The sequence below is a fragment of the Heterocephalus glaber genome, unplaced genomic scaffold, assembly GCF_053883595.1.
Source record: "Heterocephalus glaber isolate CG9 unplaced genomic scaffold, H.glaber_assembly_v1.0 deba00001610, whole genome shotgun sequence".
Classification (NCBI taxonomy): domain Eukaryota; kingdom Metazoa; phylum Chordata; class Mammalia; order Rodentia; family Bathyergidae; genus Heterocephalus; species Heterocephalus glaber.
This window is the reverse complement of record NW_028258381.1, coordinates 38,550,183-38,572,406: the sequence shown is the minus strand read 5'-3', so window position 1 is coordinate 38,572,406 and position 22,224 is coordinate 38,550,183. Positions and strand designations below refer to the sequence as shown.

Sequence of the window (22,224 nt, the reverse complement as noted above, 5' to 3'; positions counted from 1 at the left end):
GGCTGGCCTCAAACTTTGATCCTCCTGCCTCAGCCTCCCATGTAGCTGGGATTACCGGTGTGCCCCTGCATGTCTGGTTCTCCGTTTTTTATATTGTGATACAGTATGTATGGGAATGCACCACCTGAACCATATTTCATTGCAACGTTTTGTGGCACTGAGTACATTCACAGTTGTATAATCACCATCTGTCGCAGTGAGCAGCTGCAGGTGTAGACCTGAGTCAGTCACCAAGAGGCCCAGAGGGGCTGCGCTAAACTGAGTGCCCAGCCATTAGGCTGGTGAAGAAAAGGCCACCACGCCAAGAACCCTCTGGCTTTTATTTAGAATCTCAGTGTAAGAGAAGAAAACGGGAGAAAAGCAGTTTGGGCCCGGAGCTGTCTCAAGGCTGGCAGTTTTTCTTGGGGAAAGGAGAGGAGCATGGCCAGACACGACACGCCTTCCTAAGGTGAACTTCCTGTTTGACCAGTGGACCCTCACAGCACAGTCAGCTCTGAACACATCGATGGGTGAAGCCACTGACGAGTTCAGCACCCCAGGCCCTAGTCACCTCCGAACACCTAAGACTTTTGGGGACATTGTATTTTGTTTTGTTTTTTGTTTTTGTTTTGGTACCAGGGATCGAACTTTGGTCCTTGCGCTTGTGCAGCAGGCAGCAAAACCACTGAGCTAAATCCCCGGCCCTTGGGGACATTTTAGATGTACACCACATCACTGTTTTCCACCATGGCTGCACCATTTTATATCCCCCACAGTGGTGCACAAGGATTCCAGTTTCCCTCCCCCTCCCCAACACATCATTCTTTCTTCTTGTTAGCAGCCATGTTAACAGGCATGAAGCAGAATCTCACTGTGCTTTTGATTTGCATTTCCCTAGTGCCGAGTGGTGCTCAGCACGTTTCCCTGTGCTCACAGGCCATCTGTGTTTTCAAGTCATCTGCCCATTTTTAACTGGGCCAGTCTGCTGTTGAATTTCAGGAATGCTCTGTGTGTTCTATGCCCTAATCCTTATCAGATACATGGTCTCCCACACCATCCGCTGACAGTGCCTTTGATGCAGAGCAGTTTTTATTGTAGACCCCTTACAGGTTAACTTTGATTTCTGTAAAGCAGTCAGTCTGTTGATAGTGTCCTCTCACCCTGCAGGACTCCCTTTATGATCTCATGCAGGATAGGCCTAGTGGGAACTTATTCCCCCACTTATCTGTCAATGTCTTCATTTCTCCTTCACTTTTAAAGGTTAGTTTTTCTGAATATAGGATTTTTGGTTAACAGGGTTTTTTTTCCTTCAGTATTTTAAATATATCAGTGTACTGTTTGCTGGCCTTCAAAGTCTCTGATAAGAAATCTGATAACCTTTTGTTTTTTTAAGGAACATTAGGAATTAAGCTCAGGGCCTTTGCACTTAGCTACATCCCCAGGCCTGTGTTTTGAGAAAGGGCCTTGTTAAATCAGTAAGTTGCTCAGATTGTGCTTGAACTTGCAATCCTCCTGCCTCAGCCTCCCAAAGTACTGGGATTACAAGTGTACACCAACACACCTGATTTGAAATCTGGCCGTCTAGTCACTTCTCTCTTGACGCTTTGTCAAAGGATTCTTTTTGTCTTTCAACAGCTTGATTATAGTATGTCTAGTGTGGGTCTTTGAATTCATCCTACTTGAAGTTTGTTGAGTTTCTTGGATGTTTGTATCTGTGACTTTTGTTAAAATGTGGGAAATTTTGTTATTTTTTTAAAATCTCTGCTCTTTTCACTCTCATCTTCTAGGACTCACATAAGTTGCTCACTTGTTGGTGTTCCCTGTGTCCCTTAGGTTCTGTTCACTTTTTTCAATCTTTGTTCTTTCTGTACCTCAGACTTAACATTTCATTCATCTTAATTTCAAGTTGACTGATTTTTTTTTTCCAGTACTGGGGATGGAAGCCAGGGCCTCATTTATGCCAGGTAAATAGCCCAATTTCACTAACTCTTCGTTTTGCTCAATTTTGCTTTTGAATCCCACTGGTGATTTTTTTGTTCCCCATTTCAGATCTTGTATTTTTTAGCTGTAGCATTTTTTGGTGTCCTTCTTGAAACTTCTACTCTGTACATACATCACTTTCTTGACTTTCTTTACATCTTCCTTAGTACTCCCAATGTCTCAAAGACTTGTGTTTGAAAGTCTTGTAAATCTGCCATGTTTTCTGTTGGTTCACCTTTTCTTTTCAATGAGACACACTTCCCTGTTTCTTTGTGTATGTCTTGTTTTGTTTTGATACTGGGAATCAAACTCAGGGCCTCGTGCTTGCCAGGCGAGTCCTGCACCGCTAAGCTACATTCCTAGTGTCTTGTCTTTTTTTTAACTGAATATTTGAACCTAATAATGCAGTAACTCTAACTCAGATTCTCCCTTTTCTCTAGAATTTTCTGGGGTTTGTTGGTTTTGCTTTGTCTTTTTTTTTTTGGTACCGGAGATCAAACTCAGAACCTTGGGCTTTCGAGGCAGGCAGCAGCCCCACTGAGCTAAATCTTCGGCTTGCTTTGGCTTCTTGTTGGCTGTTGCTATGCTGAGGAAGAGCCTGCAGTGTAAACTGAAGGTCACCTCAGGCCGCTCTGGTACCTTCCTTTTTTCCTGGGCCTTTTGATTTACCCCACGTGTAGCTGCTTTTGAATATCTTAGTCCTTAGGGTCCAGCTCTCAAAATGGGGAAAAGAATGCGAAGCGTGAGAGCATGCTGGCCCTTTAAACACCCTGGAAATCACTTCCAGTAGAAGCTGAGGGGCTTGCAAAAAGGGGCTTGCCTGCCTCTGTGTCTGCACCTCTGTGATCAGGAGAAACCAGGGTCAGAAAAGAGACCCAAATACTTGGAGGACAGGGTCCTGTTGCCTCCCCTTGCTCCCTGCCGGCACAGCTGCTTGACACCTGAGCTAAGAGCTAGGACTGACCGAAAGTTGCCTTTCAAACTTGCTCCCAGAAGTTGCAGGCCTTCGAGAGACCCCAGAGTTTCCGGAGTTACATCAGATTCTGCTGATGAAAGTGTTCCCTAGGCGGGTAGATGACAGGTGCTTCCACTGCTGTCTCTCCAGAATCTCACTTCACCTTCACTTTTTTGAAAGGTACTTTTGCTGGGGGCTGAATTCCAGGTTGACCAGTTTGTTTTGTCTTCTAGTATTTTCAAGATGTTACTCCAGCAGAATAAGAAATCTGTCCCTCTGTACATTTTAGGTCTTTTATCTCTGGCTGCTTTTAAGATCTTCTCTTTATCGCTGTTTTAAAGCAGTTTGATTATGATGAGCTTTGATGTTGTTTTCATATTACTTCCCCTAGGATTTGTTGAGCTCCTGGATTTGTAAGCCTATGGTTTTCATAAATTTTGAAAATTTTTTTACATTATTTCTTCAAATAACTTTTCTGTTTCCTCCCTCCTGCTGGGATATATACACATAGATGCTTAATTTATAATGAGCTGAAAATATGTAAAAAATGCATGTAGTAGGGCCGGAGATTTAGCTCAGATGATTTCACCGCCTGCTGCACAAGTGCAAGGACCCAAGTTCGATCCCTGGTACCAAAAAAAAAAAAAATGCATGTAACTTACCAAACATCACTGCTTCACCTGTGCCACTTAAAACACGCTCAGAACACTTACCTTAGCCTATAGCTGGGCAGAATCAGCTAACACCAAGCCTGTTTGATAAGAAAGTATTGACTGCTATGTCCTTTGTTGAACACGGAATGCTGCAGAGTGCAGCACTGGATGTTGGTCCTCAGGATCATATGGCTGAATGGGAACCTGGCAGCTGCCATGGGCCAGCATGAGAGCCATGCAGAAAAACTCAAAGTACAGTTTCTACTGAATGCATATCACTTTTGCAGCATGAGAAAGTCAAAAAATTATAAGGTGAACCATTGTACATCAGGAACTGTGACAGGCTGCTGAAGGTCTTACAGCCCACTGATGCTTGCTTTATTTTGGTTTTTTTCCTATGTACTTTACTTGGATTGTTTCTGTTGTTATGTCTTCAAGTTTTCTAATCTTTCTCTTACAGAGTCTATAAGTTTATTCCATCCAGAATGCTTCTCATCATTGTTTCTCCTTAACACAGTCATGATTTCCTTGACCTTCTTGGAACACATGGACTATATCTAAGAAGAATTTGTCTACTCACTCTAACATCCATGTCGTTTCTTGTTTTTTGTTGACTGATTCTGGCCAGCCATATTTTGCTGCTTTCCCTAGCTGGTAATTTTGACCGAATGTTAGACACTCATGTGCCAAAAATTTTGGGCATTCCTTTAAAAATCTTTGTGCTTTATATAGAAATCCAGCAGTTAAGTCAGAAGTATGTTGGAAATAGTCTGATCCTCACCAGTTGATAATCTTTGTTAGGTTAACACACAGTGACGCAGTACACCATGCACTCAGTCCAGTGGCCCTGTGTCAGCCAGCTTTCTCTCACCAAGGCAAAACACCTGAGATGAATCAACCTGGAGAAAAGGCTTATTTTGGCTCATGGTTTCAGAGGTTTCGGTCCTTGGTCACTTGACCCCACCGTGGCACAGAACATCATGGTGGGAGTGTATGGGGGAGGAAAGCTGCTCATCTAGCGGTGGCTGGAAGTCAAAGAGGGAAAGGGCCAGAGCCCCCGTATCCCCTGAGTGACCTAACTTCCTCTAAGCAGGCCTCACCTCCTAAAGGTTCTGCCCCCACTTCCAGTAGTGTCATAGGCTGAGGACTGAGGCTTGAACACCTGTGCCTTTGGGGGACATTTCAGATCCAAATTATAGCACTGTTACACATTAGAAGGATTTTCCACTTCAGCTCTTGGGAATGCAAACCGTTTCCAGCCCCATGTGCATCCCAGGGACGATTCCACTTCTTTCTGGAGGCCCTTTCCTTGGCCCCAAGAGTTCCCTACATGCATACACATATTGGTACACACAGCCAATGATACAAGAGGTGACAGCTTTTCCAGATGTCTAGAGCTTATGTGCCCTCTCTGTGGCCTCCCCTAAATTACTGGGAACCTGTAAAGTTGCTGTGAGTGAGCAAAAGACTGGGCTTTCTTAAATTTTAAACTGACTATTCCCAAATTTTTCATCAAAAGGGATCAGTGATAAGAGTTGGAACATGACATGAATTTTCCATTTCCGGAAAAGAATAAGGGGAACTAACCCCTGGACCCAATTACTATAATGCATTATAAAAAGAACAAAGAAACTACATGGTCCACAGTGCCGCAAACAAAAGAAACTGCAGAGTGACACTGGAAACTGGGAATGAACTTGAGCAGAGGATTTCTGCAGATTTTCACACCCATGTATTTAGAAGGTATGGGGATGTCATCTGCTGTGATCTGGTCAGGCTTCGCGTGTTGAAATTTAATCCTCATAGTGAGTGTAAAAGGTGGAAACTTAATTGACTGTGGAGTCAGACTGTGTGGGGTGAGGCCACTGGGGACTGATCAGGATTGGTTACAGCCATGGGGCGCTGCCCCATGACTGAGCCTGGTGGCTTTATAAGAAGAGGGAGGGAGACCAGAAACACACACAGACATGCTGTCTCTTGCCATGTGATGCCCTGTGCCATCTCCTGACACTGCAAGCAAGAAGGCCATTAGCAGATGTGAGTCCTTGAATCTCTAGGACCTTTGTATTTGTAGTTATCTTAACTCAGGTATTTCATCATAGTAAGGAAAGCTGTCACATCATCCATGCAATTATGAATCAGTTCAAGGTGGACATTTGTTTCCCTCAGAAAAGAGCCCCAGACAACCTGGAGAAGCCATCAGTCAGAGCCTAGCTGGCTAACGTGGTGGCACTGAGGAACGGAAAAGAACACAAAGCCCCCAGGCCCGCTGCAAGGAATCCAAGGCATGTGCGAAGGCTGTGTGGAAAGAGACGCTTCTCAGCCCACAGCAAGAAGCCTTCTCATCGAGCAGCTCTGATCTCCCGGCTCAGGGCCTCACTGGGCCCCCAGGCCCTCCTTGTGTCTCTGAGACATTCTCCCTCCAGATGAACGTCTCAAGCCCACTAAGCTGAAACCTGCACCAAAACACTGGTCTCACTTTGATCCAGACTCTGCATCTTGCTTAAAACTCCCAGCGCAGTCCTTGTGCTGCCAGGGTCACGTGGTGCACCTGGGCATCCATCTCTGGGGCGAGCCCCTGCCTTAGGACCTGTTCCTTGACATCTGTGCTCTGGGGCAGGCTTTCCACTCCTGTAAACGCTACATATGCATAACAAAATGTCACACAACAACCTATGTCAGATCATCTAGCCTGGTACCCTCAGGGAGCACACAGACTTCGCTGATATTTCCCTCCTGGGACTAAGAGTCTCCTTCCTGGGCCTTGACCAGGAAATACAGGCTTCCTAACTTTAAAAAACGAAACAGTACTCTCCTTTCAAAATGTGAACATACATCATAAATTTTCTTAAGTCTTACAGAAACACAAGATCATTTTGATGAAGGTTCATCCATTCCAGAATAAAACCATCCCTTGCTTTGTAAATTCCAAGGTACTGTTACCGGATTTACCAGTGTATGAATGCTTCCATATCTGTTTCCAGACAAGTCATCATATGGGACATTTAAAGAGAATTTTCTTTGTTGGTCAGGAACAAAGGTGAGTGAGAAGGATACGAGAGCTTCAAAGAATTCCAGAAAAACCAGCTGAAAGATAAGCAAACACAAGAGTCTCACTCATTCGGATGCACTGAGAGGTGGGCCAGCGATTGACCTGAGAGTAGTTTTTTTTTTTGGTTTTTTGAGACAGGGTCTCGCTCTGTAGTTCAGGCTGGCCTTGAACTCACTATGGAGCTCAGGAAGGCCTTGAACTAGTAGTGGTCCTCCTGTCTCAGCCTTCTGAGTGCTGAGATAGGCATGTGCCACCATGAGCAGCTGGAGTTGATTTCTTAGTCATCATTTCTGACATTGGCATTGCCGTTTTTCTGGGCGTGGTGGTGCACGCCTGTAATCCCAGCACTCGGGAGGCTGAAGCAGGAGGATCATTGTGAGTTTGAGGCCAGCCTGGGCTACATAGTGAGTTCCAGACCAGCCTGGAATACACAGTGAGACCCTGTCTCAAAACTGCAAAAAGAAAAATCTATTGCAATGCCCTTCTAATATTAATCTCTAGTATTCTAATGCAATCAAGGATATATGTACACATATAAGTATGTATGTATGTGTGTATCATTTTATGTATTTGGATTCAGACTATTTTCCATCAAATCTTGGTTCTTGGTATCCAAACCAAAACAAACAACCTGAATTGGATTTGTACCATTTTGACATTGCTTTACAAACCTCAAGTTCAAAGTTGCTGTCAATTCCATCATGTATGAAAGGATTATCCTCTGCTATTACTGCCACAAATTTGGTTGCAGTTAATTCTTTATTTATCATTTTAAAGTCCTGTAAAAGAAAAATAAACAGCCAAAGCATAACTTGCTATAATTAGAGGTATATATTTTAATGTCAATAAACTGCTTTTTAAAAATATACCAGAAGTCATTGTCTTAAAAACTGATCATTTGATTTTTGTTTTTTGAGACAGGGCTTCACTCTGTAGTTCAAGCTGGCCTTGAACTTGAGGCGATCCTCGTGCCTCAGCCTCCCAAGTGCTGGAATCACAGGTGTGCACCACGTCCAGCTACCAAAAACTGACCATCTTGAGCAGTATTCTGGAATAACGTGAGTATTTACCTCTCTTTTTCCAATTCCTCTTAAAAAAACAAAATTAAGCATTTTTTTTTTTTTTTTTGGTACCGGGGATCGAACTTGGGTCCTTGCACTTGCGCAGCAGGCAGCGAAACCACTGAGCTGAATCCCTGGCCTTTTTTTTTTTTTTTTTTAACATAAACAAAGGTCAGAGAAAATGGCAGAGTAAACAATCCAGGTATGAAACGGTGACACAGTTCCAGAGGCTGGGAAGCGCTGGGCTGCTGGGCTCAGCGAACAGACAGGAGCTCAGGGAGGTGCACAGCGAGTGGAAGGAGAGGCTGTGCACAGGAAGACCACCCCGAGTCCGGCTGGGGCCCTTTCCACACGGAAGTCCACACTCGCGAGCCCAAACCGGAAGAGTCTGGTGGGGAAGACGCTCAGCACCCCTCAAGTCGCACTGCTCTGCTGGAAAAGGCTTGCTGGATTGGGTGAAAATGGGTCTTGCTATCACCCCTCCGCACCCCACCTTCACTCTGTCCCAGGACCTGTGACGCCCAGGTCCAAATCCCCAGCAGCAGCCAGAAGTCCTCATCCAAGAGACAGGATCTGCACGCTCACAGCTCGCTGTGGGGCAGCGACCTGGCAACACGCTGTACTGAAGCCTCACCCCTGCCAGGTGCCGCCACCCACAGAGCTGGCATCAGCTTTGTAGCCACAACCGATAGTGACATCCAGGCATCACACACAGCCGCACAAAAGGCTTAGCATAGAAGCAGAGAACAGGCTGGGCACAGTGCCACAACCGTGTCACCCCAGCACTCTGGAAGGCTGAGGCAGGAGAATCATGAGCTCAAGGCAGCCTGGCCAACTAACTATGTGTGAGACTCTCTCAACATTTTAAAAAGGACTGCATTGTAGCTCAGTGGCACAGTGCCTGCCTTTGCATGAGGCCCTGAGTTCAATTCCTAGTACTTCACCAAACAGCACACAAAACCTCTGAATTGCTAGGATATCAACTCATTGTCCTGAAATTTAATAAAGGGAAAAAAATCAAGCATTTATCTCCCTTTTCCTGTATGGACCTGTATTTCAGAGTATTCAAACAACTGATGAAGTGAAGCTCTTTTTCAAATAAAGTTCACAGCCAATAAAGGCTGCGGATAAGTGAAATAATAGAGTTTGGAGATCACCATGGTACTGGCCTGGCGAGATACTGGACGGACGTCAGCAATGGCCATCATGGGCTGCTAGAAGAAGGCTTGTGGAAAACCTAATAGAAGGGCCCTGCCACCACCCCAGGAGCCCACTGAAACCCCAGGAGCCCAAACATGTGTGATGCGATGTCACAGGAAGGACCCAGAACCACCCGAGTCACATGGACCCTCTAACTGCCACTGGCATGGAAGTGTGGCAGGAAAGGACACGTTAAACACCATGAAAAGGATGTAGTCAAAACAAGATACCTGACCTATTCTGCAAGGACAAATGACCATGAAAAAAAGAGGAAGGTAACCCGAGTGTGGTGTCGCACACCTGTCATCCCAGCACCCTGGGAGGCTGAGGCAGGAGGATTCCAAGTTCAAGCCCAGCCTGGGCAGCCTAGTGACTTAGTGAGACCTGTCTCAAAATTTAAAAATTTTACAAAGGGCTGGAGATGTAGCTCTTCTCGAAGGCTCCAGGTTCAATCCCCAGCACTACAAAAACAAGAGGGGAGCTGAGGTGAACAGATAAACAGCTGTATAACATCTCATCCCATAGCCATATACTTTTAAAAGTTTGTTTTCCTAAAGTCATGGTTACTGTCTGCTTTTCACATACATGCAGTACTGTTCAATGTCTTAAAGTACTCTGTCATTAGTATTTGACTCTTTCAGCTTCATCAAGTACAGATTAAAAGGATCCTGGAACACAGACCACTGATAGTATGAGAACGCTGTATAAACAAGATGTCACTGCTTTCCAGGGCAGATGTAGCTCAGTGGGACAGCATTTGCCCCGTCCTCGGGGCTCTAGGTTCCCACTGCCAGAAGAACCAATAATAATAAAAAAAGGCACTCATGCCCTCCTCTACCTCTCAGTGGCCAGGTCTGCAGCAGAACATACACTGGAGTAAAGCTGTCGCTAGCCCCCAATTTGCCGACACATTGGCCAGGCGGCCCCTCTTTCTGTGCCTCCCGTTATCACAGACCATTTGCATCACTCTCTGCCAAAGGCAACTCCATTAAACATTCAATTAGGAAAATTCATCCCAGGTTGGGCGTGGTGGCACATGAATGTAATCCTAGCTACTCAGGAGGCTGAGGCAGGAGGATTGCAAGTTTGAGGCCAGCCTGAGCAGCTTAGTGGGAGACTGTTTCAAACTTTTTAAAAGGATCTAGGGATGTAGCTCAGGGGTGCAGCACCTGCCTAGCGGGCACAGGGTCCTGGGTCCCATCCCAGAACTGGCCCCCCGATTCACCCTTGATCTTCACCTCACTATTTACATATTATAGTTCCATTATCTTGGTTTTCTTTAATATAAAGATGCTTGTAAATATAAAGCCAGTACCAAACCCAAGTGGCATTGAACTTACTTTCAGCATCCACAGGAAGTGTCTCGTCTTCATTGTAAGCTCACCAGGAGGAGCTGGGCTCGGTCTGCAGTAAGCTGTGTAAATCTCCCAGCACTTATCAATATAATTCATCATATAGAGCGTCTCCTCCCCGTCACTGAATAAATTGCCTGAAAATACAACATTCAAAACTGATTACAAAATTCAATTTTGAAACATTACAGTGAACATTACCCCCATTACTTTTGTATTTACCTTTTACCTGGAAGGCGTTTGGACGAATGTTTTCAGTCATCAGTTTTGTAAAACACAGAAAGAGTGATGGGCTTCGATTTCTGTTAAAAAAGACATCACAGTTATTCCTCCTGGGAGCTGGAACTTAAGTTCCCTCTTTTGGAGTGTGGACTAGAACTTAATAACCAGACTGTAACAGACAGGGTAGAGAAAGAAGACACCGTGAGCTGCCAGTAGAAACCCTGCCTGGCCCCGTTCTGATCTTTGAGTAGGGCTAAGCCCTAACACAATATCCGACCTTGTGTACAGCCCGGGTGATGGGGGCCCATCCACCAGCATGGTAGTCTTCCCCCAAACTCACAACCTCAGTAGAGTCATGAGACAGCATCACAACACTGAAATACAGGAAGTTTCACAAAATAACTCGCCAGGATTAAGTGTCAAGGTCACGGGAGACAAAGCCTGAGACATGATCACAGATTAGAAGAGCCTTATGAGGGCATGACTATTCAATGTAAGGTAGCATCCCAGACTTGATCCTAGGACAGAAAGGGGACAGTGGGGAAACTGGAGAAATCTTTTAAAAGCCTGTAACAGTAATATCACAGTAACATTAATTTCTTGCTTTTGATGGGTGTACTGTGTTGTGTAAGACATAAACATTAGGGGAATTTGGGTGAAAGGTATATAGGAACTCTGGATAGTAACTCTGTAAACCTAAAAAAATAAAATATTTTGTGGGGGAGAAAAGGTATCATGGGCTGAGGATTTAGCCCAGTGGCACTGCACCTGCCTTGCAAGTGCAAAGTCCCAAGTTCGGTCCCCAGTACCAAAAAAAGGTATCATGTTTGCTTTGAGGCAGGAAATTCTGACCTAAGAAATAAGAGTTGACCGTGCCTCCTTCTGACTAAATTTCCAGTATCTCTACGCCACATTAAAATGGCTCAGACATGGAGGGTGTTGAGTTGCACTATAATATCAAGCAAGATCCAGAGTTCGATCCCCAGTACCAAAAAAGACATCTTAGGGCTTTTTGGCTAAAATTTGGGGGAAGTTTTACTTCTAGAACTTGATTTCGAGGCCATATGGGGACAACAGCGAGCACTGAAGAAAAGAGGATGAATGGCCGTGAGGTGCTCCCAGGGACCTCGGTACCAGGCACTTACTGATATTCTTCATGATGAATGTGGTAAGCCAACTGCAGGAGATAACTCAGGAATGTTCTCAGAAGAATTGTTCTAAATGGAGAATGAATTTCTTCAACTGGTATGTCATTACTGGCTAAAATGAGAAAATTGGAGAGCATGCATTATATTTCCAGCAGCACCTACTGCATTTGCTCCTGGTGTACAGCGCAAAGAACTGACTACGATGGAGTCCTCGCTCTCTCAAGAGTGCTCAGAGCATCCAACCCGAAATTAAGAACCACAGGAAGCCTTCTGTCTGGTCTCCTTATAAGACACTTATAATTTACTTTGTCCCAATGGCTTTCAAAGTCATCTGAACCAAAGTTTAATGCTGCTAATTGTAAATGGATTTAACACATTCCCTTAAAACACATTCGGCTTAAAACTATGGTGGTCCATGGGGCTGGGGATTTAGCTCAGTGGTTCCGCCGTCTGCCTCGCAATCGCAAGGACCCAAGTTCGATCCCCAGTACCAAAAAAACAAAAAACAAAACAAAAAAAGCAACGGTGGTACATGCATGATTGTGCCATCCGGTGGCTCGTACCATTGGTAGTTCAAATGGATCTGATCACTTTTATTGATCTTTTTACTAATAAAATTAATAAAAGTTTATAAATGGACCAAATCTAGGTAAGTTGCCTAAATTTGAATAATTACTGCCCAAATACAAATATTAACAGTATTCATACCAATTAAAAATTACAGTAATGAACAAATGTATTAAATTAAATCAGAGCTGCCCAGTAGACATATGAATTATGGCCCTGTCATGAACATGTTAAAAATGTTTTACTAATATCTTTTAAAAATTAATTGTATTGGTACATTTTAGATACATACAGTGAGCACATTAATGTTTTATTTTTTGAGAAGATAATTTGAGGCTTTCAGTCCTGCCTCTCAGAATTCAGCTGAAAGGATGAATTCAAGGTTGTTAGATTTATCTCATGGACTTTCTGACTTGAAATCTTAAGACTGCCTGTAATGGTTGAGATCTAAAATCTCCCCTAGAAAGCTCATGTATTCAGAAGTGGGGATTTTGGAAAGTGACTGGATCATAGGGGCTCTACACTCATCAGTGGATGTGTTCATTGCTAAATGTGTGGTTAGGAGAGGTGTATCACTGGGGGTGTGCTTTGGGAAGGTATATTCTCCTCCCTTCTCTCTCTGCTTCCTGGACACCTTGCCCTTCCACCATGATGTTCCTGCCTTGGAGCTAGCTGACCATGGACTAACTGGCCTGAATCATGAGCCAAATTAAACCTCTCCTCCTTTAAGTTGTAGGTGTTAGGTATTGTGTCCAGCAACAGGAAGACTACTACACTACTTAAAGCCTTTTCTAGACTATTCCAAGCACTCCCTCATCCTCCTTGACCTGACAGTTTCATGCTTTTCCACTATAGATAGGGGTCAGGCACACTTTTCTGTAAGGAACCTGAGGGCCAGGGATTTAGCTCAGTGGTGCCGGCGCCTGCCTTGCAAGCAAAAGGTCCCGAGTTCAACCCCTGGTACCAAGAAAAAAAACAAAAAAGTCTTTGTAAGGAACCTGAGAGTAAATAAATGAGGCTTTATGGTCCAGACTACCTCAACGACTACTCAGCTCTGTAGCGTAGGACAAAAGCAGCCCCAGGCAGAAGATGGACATAGAGATCACTGTGTTCCAGGGAGGCTTAGTCAGGAGAACAGCCGGCGGGTGGGGCTGGCCACAGGCCATACTTTGCTGACCCTTTTATTGATGGCTTGTACTGTTGGCTATTATTGCACAAGGTCACCTTTGCAAGTATGGTATAAGCATGGAAACCAAGGCCACACATCAACTTCTGGAATGCCTCTCCTGACCTGTGCATTCCTTACTTGGCCGACTTTTTTTTCTGCAGTGCTGCGAGTCAAACCCCTAGTCAAACCTCATGTTAGACAAGCGCTCTGCCACTGAGCCACATACCCAGCCCTCCCAATATCTCCTAACTCATTCCTAGGACATCATGGCATGCTAATGATCCTCTAGTCCGAAAGAAGTGACAGACCTGGAATACTCACCACTTAACATCCTGTCCATATCAGCAAGAGTTATATTGTGGTGATGAAATTTGCAGTCTTTCAGAAATCTCCAGAACTGAAGCTTTGTCATAAGGAAGGTATTGTCCAGAGAGTGGTCACATCCAAGGCTGCTGTAGAAGCTATAAATTCTTCTTAGTTCTGTAATGCTTCTTAAGAGAGCATATTCTACCTGAAGGGAAGGAAGCCATGCACATCTTATCTTGCCTTGTGATAATAAAAGACACAGTGCCTGCTTTCTAGACTAAATGAGGATGGCACTGTAAACAGCGCTATGTACCTCTACCTCTCCATGAGTATCATCCTGCCTGCTCACTTCCACTCAATAAAATGCAATTTCTGACTAATAGTAACAAAATATATTGTTTTCTGGAAAACTGAGTTACTGTCATATTGCTATGTGATCATATCCCGTCTCAATGGCAGCAATACAATTCTGTTACCTACAGATCAGTACCTCGTGAGTCCATAGATGCAAAAGTCCCCAACAAAATAAACTGAATGCAGCAATATACAAAAAGAACAGGACATCAAGACCAAGTATATCCTCCTGCCTCAGCCTTCCAGAGTGCTGGGATTATAAGTAAATACTACCAAGTGGATTCAATTACAAGGCTGGTTTCACCACTTGAAAAATCAAGGTAATTCACCACATTGGTAGACTAAAAAAGAAAAACCACATGATCATACCAAGTGATGCATCTGACAGAAGTTAACATCTATTTATGATACGCACCCCCAGCAAATTAGGAATAGAAAGGAACCCTTAACCTGATAAATGGCTTGTACAAAAACACAGCTAACAGCATATTAAGGCTGGAGGTGTAAAGTAAGCAATGTTCACACTGACTGTGCTATTAACCTCTCTGGCCCTGGGTCCCACGTGCCCTCACACTGCCCTAAACTCCCATCCATGCCACCTGACAGCCTGTGTGGGGTCCCCTTCTACTCCAGGTGTCTGTGTCTCAACACTCTTCAGTATCCAGAGTGTGAAGAACAGCATATGGGGTCCCAAGGAGCTCAAAGAGCCTCCCTGTGTGGTGGCATCAGGCACATTACACTCAGCATTACCTCCTGCCTTTTAAGATTCAGAGTAATTCAGTGAACATCTGTGCTCTATCCTAAAGCATTATTCTAGAGCACAACACAGAACTTGTCTTCATGTAGTAAAAGAACCCAAGACATGCACTGTACACAAAAAGGAGGTGTCGATGGGAGAGCAGAGTGGAGGCAGAGGACAGTGGATCTAAGCAAGGAGTTTCCTACAGGGCTCAGAGAAAGGAATGAAGTTCACCGAGTGCCCACAGGCAGCCAGGCCTGGGGAAGCAGTGGAGCTTGGCTGCCATCCCTCTCTGCCCTATCTCTGCTATGCAAAAACACCTGCCCCAGAGGCTGTTGGGAGGATCCAGGGACTTGAAGGGGTTGGAACCCAGGGCCAGGGACCACTCTGCAAGCACCAGCACTGTCCCTGTGTGCGTTCACAGTCAGGAAGGGAACTGGCCGAGGCCGGCTGGGCAGAGGGGTTGATGTCGGATCCCATGAAGTTGAGGGGAAGACACCACTGGAGTGGGATGGGACAGCTTGCCTAGCTTGTTCTAGCTGAACCTGGAATGCTCCAGGACCTGTACTTAAAAAAGAAGACACCCGTATTTTGATTAAGATGCCAAAATAATACCAATAACAGACAATACCTGTAATCACAGCAAAACTTAAATAGACCCAAATTAAGGGACATTCTACGAAATAACCGATCAGTACACTTCAAGTCTCAAGGTCAGGAGCAACAGAGAGGAGCTGCCACAGAGCGGAGGAGTAAAAGCTAAGGGGGTGTGGGGCCCTGGACAGAAGGGCATTGGGGTGAACCAGGTGAATTCCGAGGCAGAAGTCTGGTTTAGGTAACGGCGCTGCAGCAGTGCGCGGCTCCGGGCCCCACCATGTGCCGGGGGCGTCAGAAGATGCCAGGAGAGGGAAGCTGGGGAAGGCAGATGGAGACTACGGTAATTCCACTCTCTGCAAGTGTAAAATCATCCAAAATAAAATGTAAAGAAAAGCCATACACAATTTGCTAATAAAATTGTAGTGTGTCTGCATTGTGAAGTATTCTTATTACAGATGTTCAAAGGGGGGCCGGGGATTCAGCTCAGTGGTTCTGCCACCTGCCTCGCAAGCACAAGGTCCCGAGTTCGATCCCTGGTACCAAAAAAAAAATGTTCAAAGGTATTCTTAAAGGGTCCTTTCCCTTTCTGTCTCATATATTTCTATAATGTTTGAATTTTTTGGTAAAAGCATGTTTTCCTCTGTGATTATAAAACGCTCAGTATAGACAATATATGTTAAATACACAATTTTTAAAAGACTCACATGCTTTGATTTTTTTTGTTCTCTGTCTTTTTGTTTTTTGAGACAGGATCTCACTTTGTACAGCAGGCTGGCCTTGAACTCACTTTATAGCCTAGGCTGGCCTCAAATTTGTGGTGATCCTCCTGCCTCAGCCTCCTGAGTGCTGGGATTACAGGCGTGTGCCACCGTGTCCTGCTTCACATGCTTTGACATAGAACTCTAAACTGTAGAATGAAGTGTGTGTAAATGTGTGTGTATGTGTATGTGTGCATGTGTAAAATACAGAAAGATGGGGGAAGGAGAGTAATGTAAGCAATCTCACTTTTCTTGTAAATCAATATATATTAGCGTATTTACCTAAAACTTACATTATAGGAGAATATCTAATGCACTGAATAGCTGTCATTAAGTTCTACATGAGAACAGGGATTCTGTGAACAGAATGATCCCAGTTCTGTCTGTATGTGTATTAAAAGTTAGAAAGATAGCCACAGATTTTGTCTGGCTAGAAATTCACTTTTTCCTTATCTGTGTTTTCTACATTTTCTACTTTCGTAATTAGAGGAAGTGGTAAAGGCTACTATTTTTAACAAGAATCTTGGGGCAGAGCTAAGTGATCCTGGGCACCTGAATTACAGCGTTGGCCTTGGGAGCCAGAAGAGGCGGAGGGTGGATGGGCAAAGTCTTCCCTTCTGGGGCACCAAGAAGCGAGGGCCAGGCGCTGGGGGAGAAGGGGAAGATGCATGGAGACAGCCAAACACACCATGCCCGGCCCACGCAGGGGCCATGGTAGTGTGATGTCATTTTGCTATGACTTGCCAGGTATGACTCAAATCAGGTCCACGTACATAATTTTCTGTCTCTAAAGGGTTTTAGGTATCCATTCATTTCTTGTTCTGCTTGTTTGGGTTTTGTTGTTGTTATTTTGTTTTCGCAGTGCTGGGGATGGAACCCAGGCTGGCCTTGAAGTTGGCGATCCTCCTGCCTCACCCTCCCGAGTAGTAGGGATTATAGGAGGGTACCAATGCACCCAGACTTTCAGTGATTTCTAAGGGCTTTAAGTTCTGCTGAACCCTAGCAAACCATAATCAAGAGGAATCGTCGTTTCACTGAGGAGGCAGCAACAGCCTCAGTCTTCAAGCCACTCAGAGTCTGAGAGCAGTGTGACTGTTAGGGACTCCGAGGCTCTGGGGACCTCATGGAAACTCTCTGCCTGGGCTGCCAGGGTTGCCTTGGAAATTAAGTGGGGTGATCTGTGTGAAGCATCCACCATGTGACACGTGACAATGACCACCAATGGTCACTCCCAGGACCAGGGAGACTATTAATGGTTAGGCCTAAAATACAAATTTGTAACAGTGCAAAGGGTTTGACCTGCTTCTTTTCTTCTGCTCGCTCTTTCTTAGGGTACATGTTCACCACCAGGCTGAGGTCCAGCTCCATGCTCAGGCCTAAGGCAGAGGGACTCTCAGTGCCCTTGAGCTCTTTGATCTTTTCTAGAAAACAGACAAAACAGGAGACAACTGTGAAAAGCAATGTTAAAGTTTTTCAGTGTTATGTCAGAATGATTGCCTACCACAAGGTGATTCAAGAGCATTCAGAAAACCTACTAAGAAAACAGTTGCAAGCCAGATGTGTTGGTGCACACCTATGATCCCAGCACTCTGGGAGGCTGAGTCAGGAGGATGGCAAGTTCAAGTCCAGACCAGTTCAAGTCCAGGTAACTTAGTGACTCAGCCAGATCCTGTCTCAAAATAAAAAATAAAGTTTGAAGCTGTAGCTCAGTGTAGGGGCCCTGAGTTCAATCCCCACCACTGCAAAAAAGAAGAGAAATGAGGAGAAAGGAAAAGGGAGGGAAGTGGAAGGGAGGAAAGAAAAGGAAGAAAGAAAAGGAGGGAAGGAAGAGGAAGGGAAGAGAGAGGGAAGACCAGTTGTTCACAGGCGGCTCCTATTTCCTGAGGAATCGGGGACTTTTTAACGGATACCAGGGACACCAGACAGGCGAAGGCTCCTACCAGCACTGACAGGAGATCGGCACTGCTTGCTCGTGCGGACCCCTTTGGCATGCAGGTCCAGGTAACTCTGGATTTCATCATCAGGGTCCATAAACTGAGCTATGTGGTCATTGGAGAACAGCCCTTCATACACATGCCCGTTCTTGAAAGTTAACCGGCCCTGCAGGTAGGAAAATGACTACTTATCATTTAGAAAAAGTTTTTTTGTAAAAGCATTGCTAAATAATAGCAGTGTAATAGCAGTCTCTTCAAGGTTTGGGAGCTGTTTGTTTGTTTGGTACTGGGGATTGAACCCAGGACCTTCACACTGAGCTACATCCCCAGCCTGTTTTATATATTTTTTTTTTTTTTTAATGATGACAAAGTTTCACCTTTATTAAAGGTAGGAAAGGGGTGGGAATTTAGCTCAGTGGTTCCGATGCCTGCCCTGCAAGTACAAGGACCTGAGTTCAATCCCCGGTACCAAAAAAAAAAAAAAAAAAAAAAAAAAGGAAACAAACAGGCTATATTTTTCATTTTGAGACAGGGTCTCAGCAAGTCATTAAGTTCCCCAGGCTGGGCTCAAATTATGATCCTCCTGCCTCAGCCTCCTGAGTTGAAATGAGAGGCATGCACCACCATACCCAGCTTGGTCCTTTGTTTTGAAGCTTCGCCCTCAGTCCACACCGTCAGCCTCCGAGGGTCTCATCTCACTGGGTCAGCCCCTCTCCTCCTTCCACTTCTCCTTTCCCTTCCTCTCCCCTCCTCTTTCTGTATCTGTCCCAAACCTCTGCCCGTCCTTGAGCCTCTGCTCACAAAATGGATCTGACGAAATGAGGCAAGTGACCCACACAGTGCCTGTCACGCATCAGGGACTCTTGACATTTGTCAAACCCAGGTCAGTGGTCAGTGATTCAGAGGTGGGAAGATGATCCAGCTCAGCTCTGTGAAATTAAAGACATTTGTAGAAAGCTTCTAGAAGTTTCTTTTCTACTTAGTGCAGATGTGAATGTGAAGCCTGGAACCACAGCAGCCACCATGCAGTCATGGGACAGGAGCAACACAAGAATGAAGCTGACATGGTGGGAAATACTGTGTGTAGAGAGAAGAGAAACCCTGACTTCTGAGTCCCCTGAAACCTACATTATTCTTTATATATATAGCAGATTAAGCTGGATTGTTACTTTTAACTAAAATCACCCTAACACACAGACACTCACATAACACAAACTAATAACTTCATACTATTCAGAAATTAGATAATACGTTGGAAATATTTAAGAATTCATGTAATCATCTCCACAAAGAGTAAGCTATCTGTGTAAAACAGATAATGCAGCTTACTACAGAATGACCCGCCTTATATTGCTTTAGCTCATCTTTAGGAAGCAACTTCACAGGTCCACACTCACCATGCCGTGTTTCTTATTACAGGCCCATTCACCCTCATATGTGGCTCCGCTGGCGTAGTAAAACTTCCCGTGTCCGTGGCGACATCTGTTCACGAACTCTCCTATGTATTCATTCCTCAAAGGATACTGGGAGTTGGGGGTTCTCTTTATAAACCATTTGTGTGTTCCAAAACCATTCTGAAAAGAAAGCAAACCAGCCAGGCCTGGTCGCGCACCCCTGAACCCCAGCACCTAGGAAAGAGGGCCATGTATTTGAAGCCAGCCTGGACTACACCGTGAGACCGTCTCAAAAACCAAATAAAATAAATGAAACCAAGCAGCCATCAGGAATGTTCAAACTATTTTACCTGAATCCATTTAAAATTAAGACAAATATTAGGCCGGGGATTTAGCTCCGTGGTTCCACCACCCGCCTTGCAAGCAGAAGGTCCTGAGTCCGAGCCCCAGTATAAAAAATAAATAAATAAAATAAAATTAAGACAAATACAATATAATTTGAAGGAGTGAAGAAGAAGAATCACACAGACTTGAGTTCCAGCTCAGCTCAAGCGATTTCTAACCAGATTTTGACCTAAGGAAAATTATTGAAGCCTTTAGGTTCTTCAGCTACAAAGTGAGAAAAAAATACCTTACACTCCAGGCTCAATGCAAAATAATTATTTTAATCATTGTTTTACCTTATTTCTAAAAGCATACACTTTGATAAAAGTACCCACTCCTCAACCCCACTGTCCACAGGGCTGAGAGTCCTCACCACCCTGAGAGTCCATCTGCCTGGCCCCACTCACCTGTGGTCAGACATACTAAATCAACATCCTCCGTGAAGCATTTTGTGACTCCTGGTCATACAAGAGCTGATCAAAAAATATGGTGTGTGTTTAAGTTTAAAAAAGCCTTACAGTAAAACATGAATTGCCATGAGTCCCCCTCAAAATACTCCTCCTAGCCTCGAACACACTATCCCATTGTTCTTGACACTTTCTGAAGCACTTCCGGAAATCCTGTTTCGCACAAGTGTCTTCAGTTGTGCTGTTGTGGCTGCCTTTATGTCCTGACCTGATTCAAAATGTTTACTTTTCATGGGCACTTTGAGGATGAGCCAGAAATTGTATTTTGCCAGATCCGGTAAATAAGGTGGAGGAGGATTCACTGTCCTGTTTTTATGAGCCTGCTTCTCACTGGATGGCACGTAGCAATGGCATTTACTGGGTTTTCTATCACGGCTCATAAAGATACTCACAAAAGAGGACTTCCAGAGCTACCTCAGAAAGTGGCAAGAACAGGGCCAGGGGTTTAGCTCAGTGTTTTGCCGCCTTCTGCACAAGCGCAAGGACCCAAGTTCAATCCCCAGTACCAAAAAAAAAAAAAGAAAGTGGCAAGAATGGCAAGAGATGTTCGAGGCAAGGGGGATTCATGGCACTGTTTCCTTTATTGTAATAAAACTTGAACATTCACCATATTTTTTTATCACACCTTGTATACACAAAGAATAGAAAACAGGGACTCAAATAGACATTTGTACACCCATGTTCACAGCAGCACTATTTACAATAGCCCGAAGGCGGACACCACAAGTGTCCCCTAGATAAATGCATAAACAAAATGTGATCTGTACAATGGAACATTATTCAGCCCTAAAAAGAAATTCTGCCACATGCTACACCATGGATAAGCCTTGAGGACACTGTGCTCAGTGAAATAAGCCAGTCACAAGAGAATATTTACTCTATGATTCCACTACATGGGGAACCTGGAATGGTCCAACTCATAGGGGCAGAATGTAGAAGGAAGTGAGGAGTTACTGTTTAATAGGTATAAAGTTTCACTTTTGTCAAATGAGAAGTTCTGTGGATGGCTGGTGGTGATGGTTGCAAAGCAGTGTGAATGTGCTCAATGACACTGAATCATGCAGTTAAAACAGTTAAGATTTGGGGTCAGGAATTTAGCTCAGTGGTTCTGGCGCCTGCCTTGCAAGTGCAAGGTCCTGAGTTCAATCCCCGGTACCAAAAAAAAAAAAAAGATAACAGGGCCAGGGATGTAGCTCAGTGGCACTGTGCCTGCCTTGAAAGCACAAGATCCTGAGTTCAATTCCTGGTATAGAAAAAAAAGTTAAGATGGAGCCAGGCATGGTGGCACATGGCACTCGGGAGGCTGTGGCAGGAGAACCACCGTGAGCTGGAGGCTAGCCTGGGCTACATGACGATGAGACCTTGTCAGAAAAAAGAAAAAAAGAAGGAAAAGAAGTACAATCCCCAATACCACACACACACACAAAAAGAACTAGGTTGGGCTGGGGATTTAGCTCAGTGGTTCTGCCGCCTGCCTCGCAAGCGCAAGGTCCCGAGTTCAATCCCTGGTACCAAAACAAAACAAAAAAACAGGAAAAGAACTAGGTTGCCAATTACTAGATTTATATATAAGCCATTAGCACTTGGATCAGTGGTGCACACCTATAATCTCAGCACTCTGAGAGGCTGAGGTAAGAGGATTGCAAATTTGAGGCCAGCTTAGGCAATTTAAGACCCTGTCTTCAAAATTAAAAACAAAGTTTGACCCTGGCCTGGTAACTTAGCTACTTAGCAAGACCCTGTCTCAAAATTAAAAAATTAAAAAACAAAAACGCTGGATGAGAAGAGCCTGAGCTCAATCCTCAGTGCTGCAAAACAAACAAACAAACAAACAAACAAACAAAAGACAAAGACATTAGAAATTCCAGCACTGTAATCCCAGCCACTCGGGAGACTGCAGATTTGCGCCAGCCTGGACAACTTAGTAAGACCTTATCTTGAAATACATAAAAAT

The 22,224-nt window shown here is 44.5% G+C and overlaps 1 protein-coding gene across 13 annotated transcripts in view; it reads right to left on the bottom strand.

The window, feature by feature from the left end:
- Positions 1-22,224, bottom strand: part of Rsph10b (radial spoke head 10 homolog B) — a 47,115-nt gene that overhangs the window by 9,217 nt on the left and 15,674 nt on the right. For 9 of the 13 annotated variants that reach the window (XM_004840458.3, XM_021254752.2, XM_087195870.1 and 6 more), the window contains 9 exons: positions 19,423-19,653; positions 18,032-18,191; positions 17,391-17,512; positions 13,659-13,848; positions 11,600-11,714; positions 10,455-10,534; positions 10,221-10,369; positions 7,291-7,398; positions 6,520-6,654 (listed from right to left, as the gene is read on the bottom strand). In XM_004840458.3, the coding sequence (XP_004840515.1) occupies positions 6,520-6,654; positions 7,291-7,398; positions 10,221-10,369; positions 10,455-10,534; positions 11,600-11,714; positions 13,659-13,848; positions 17,391-17,512; positions 18,032-18,191; positions 19,423-19,653 (1,290 nt within the window). Of the gene's footprint in view, positions 1-6,519; positions 6,655-7,290; positions 7,399-10,220; positions 10,370-10,454; positions 10,535-11,599; positions 11,715-13,658; positions 13,849-17,390; positions 17,513-18,031; positions 18,192-19,422; positions 19,654-19,769; positions 19,853-22,224 lie in introns of all 13 variants that reach the window. The other 4 variants (XM_087195871.1, XM_021254751.2, XM_087195869.1 and 1 more) reach the window with 3 other exon arrangements.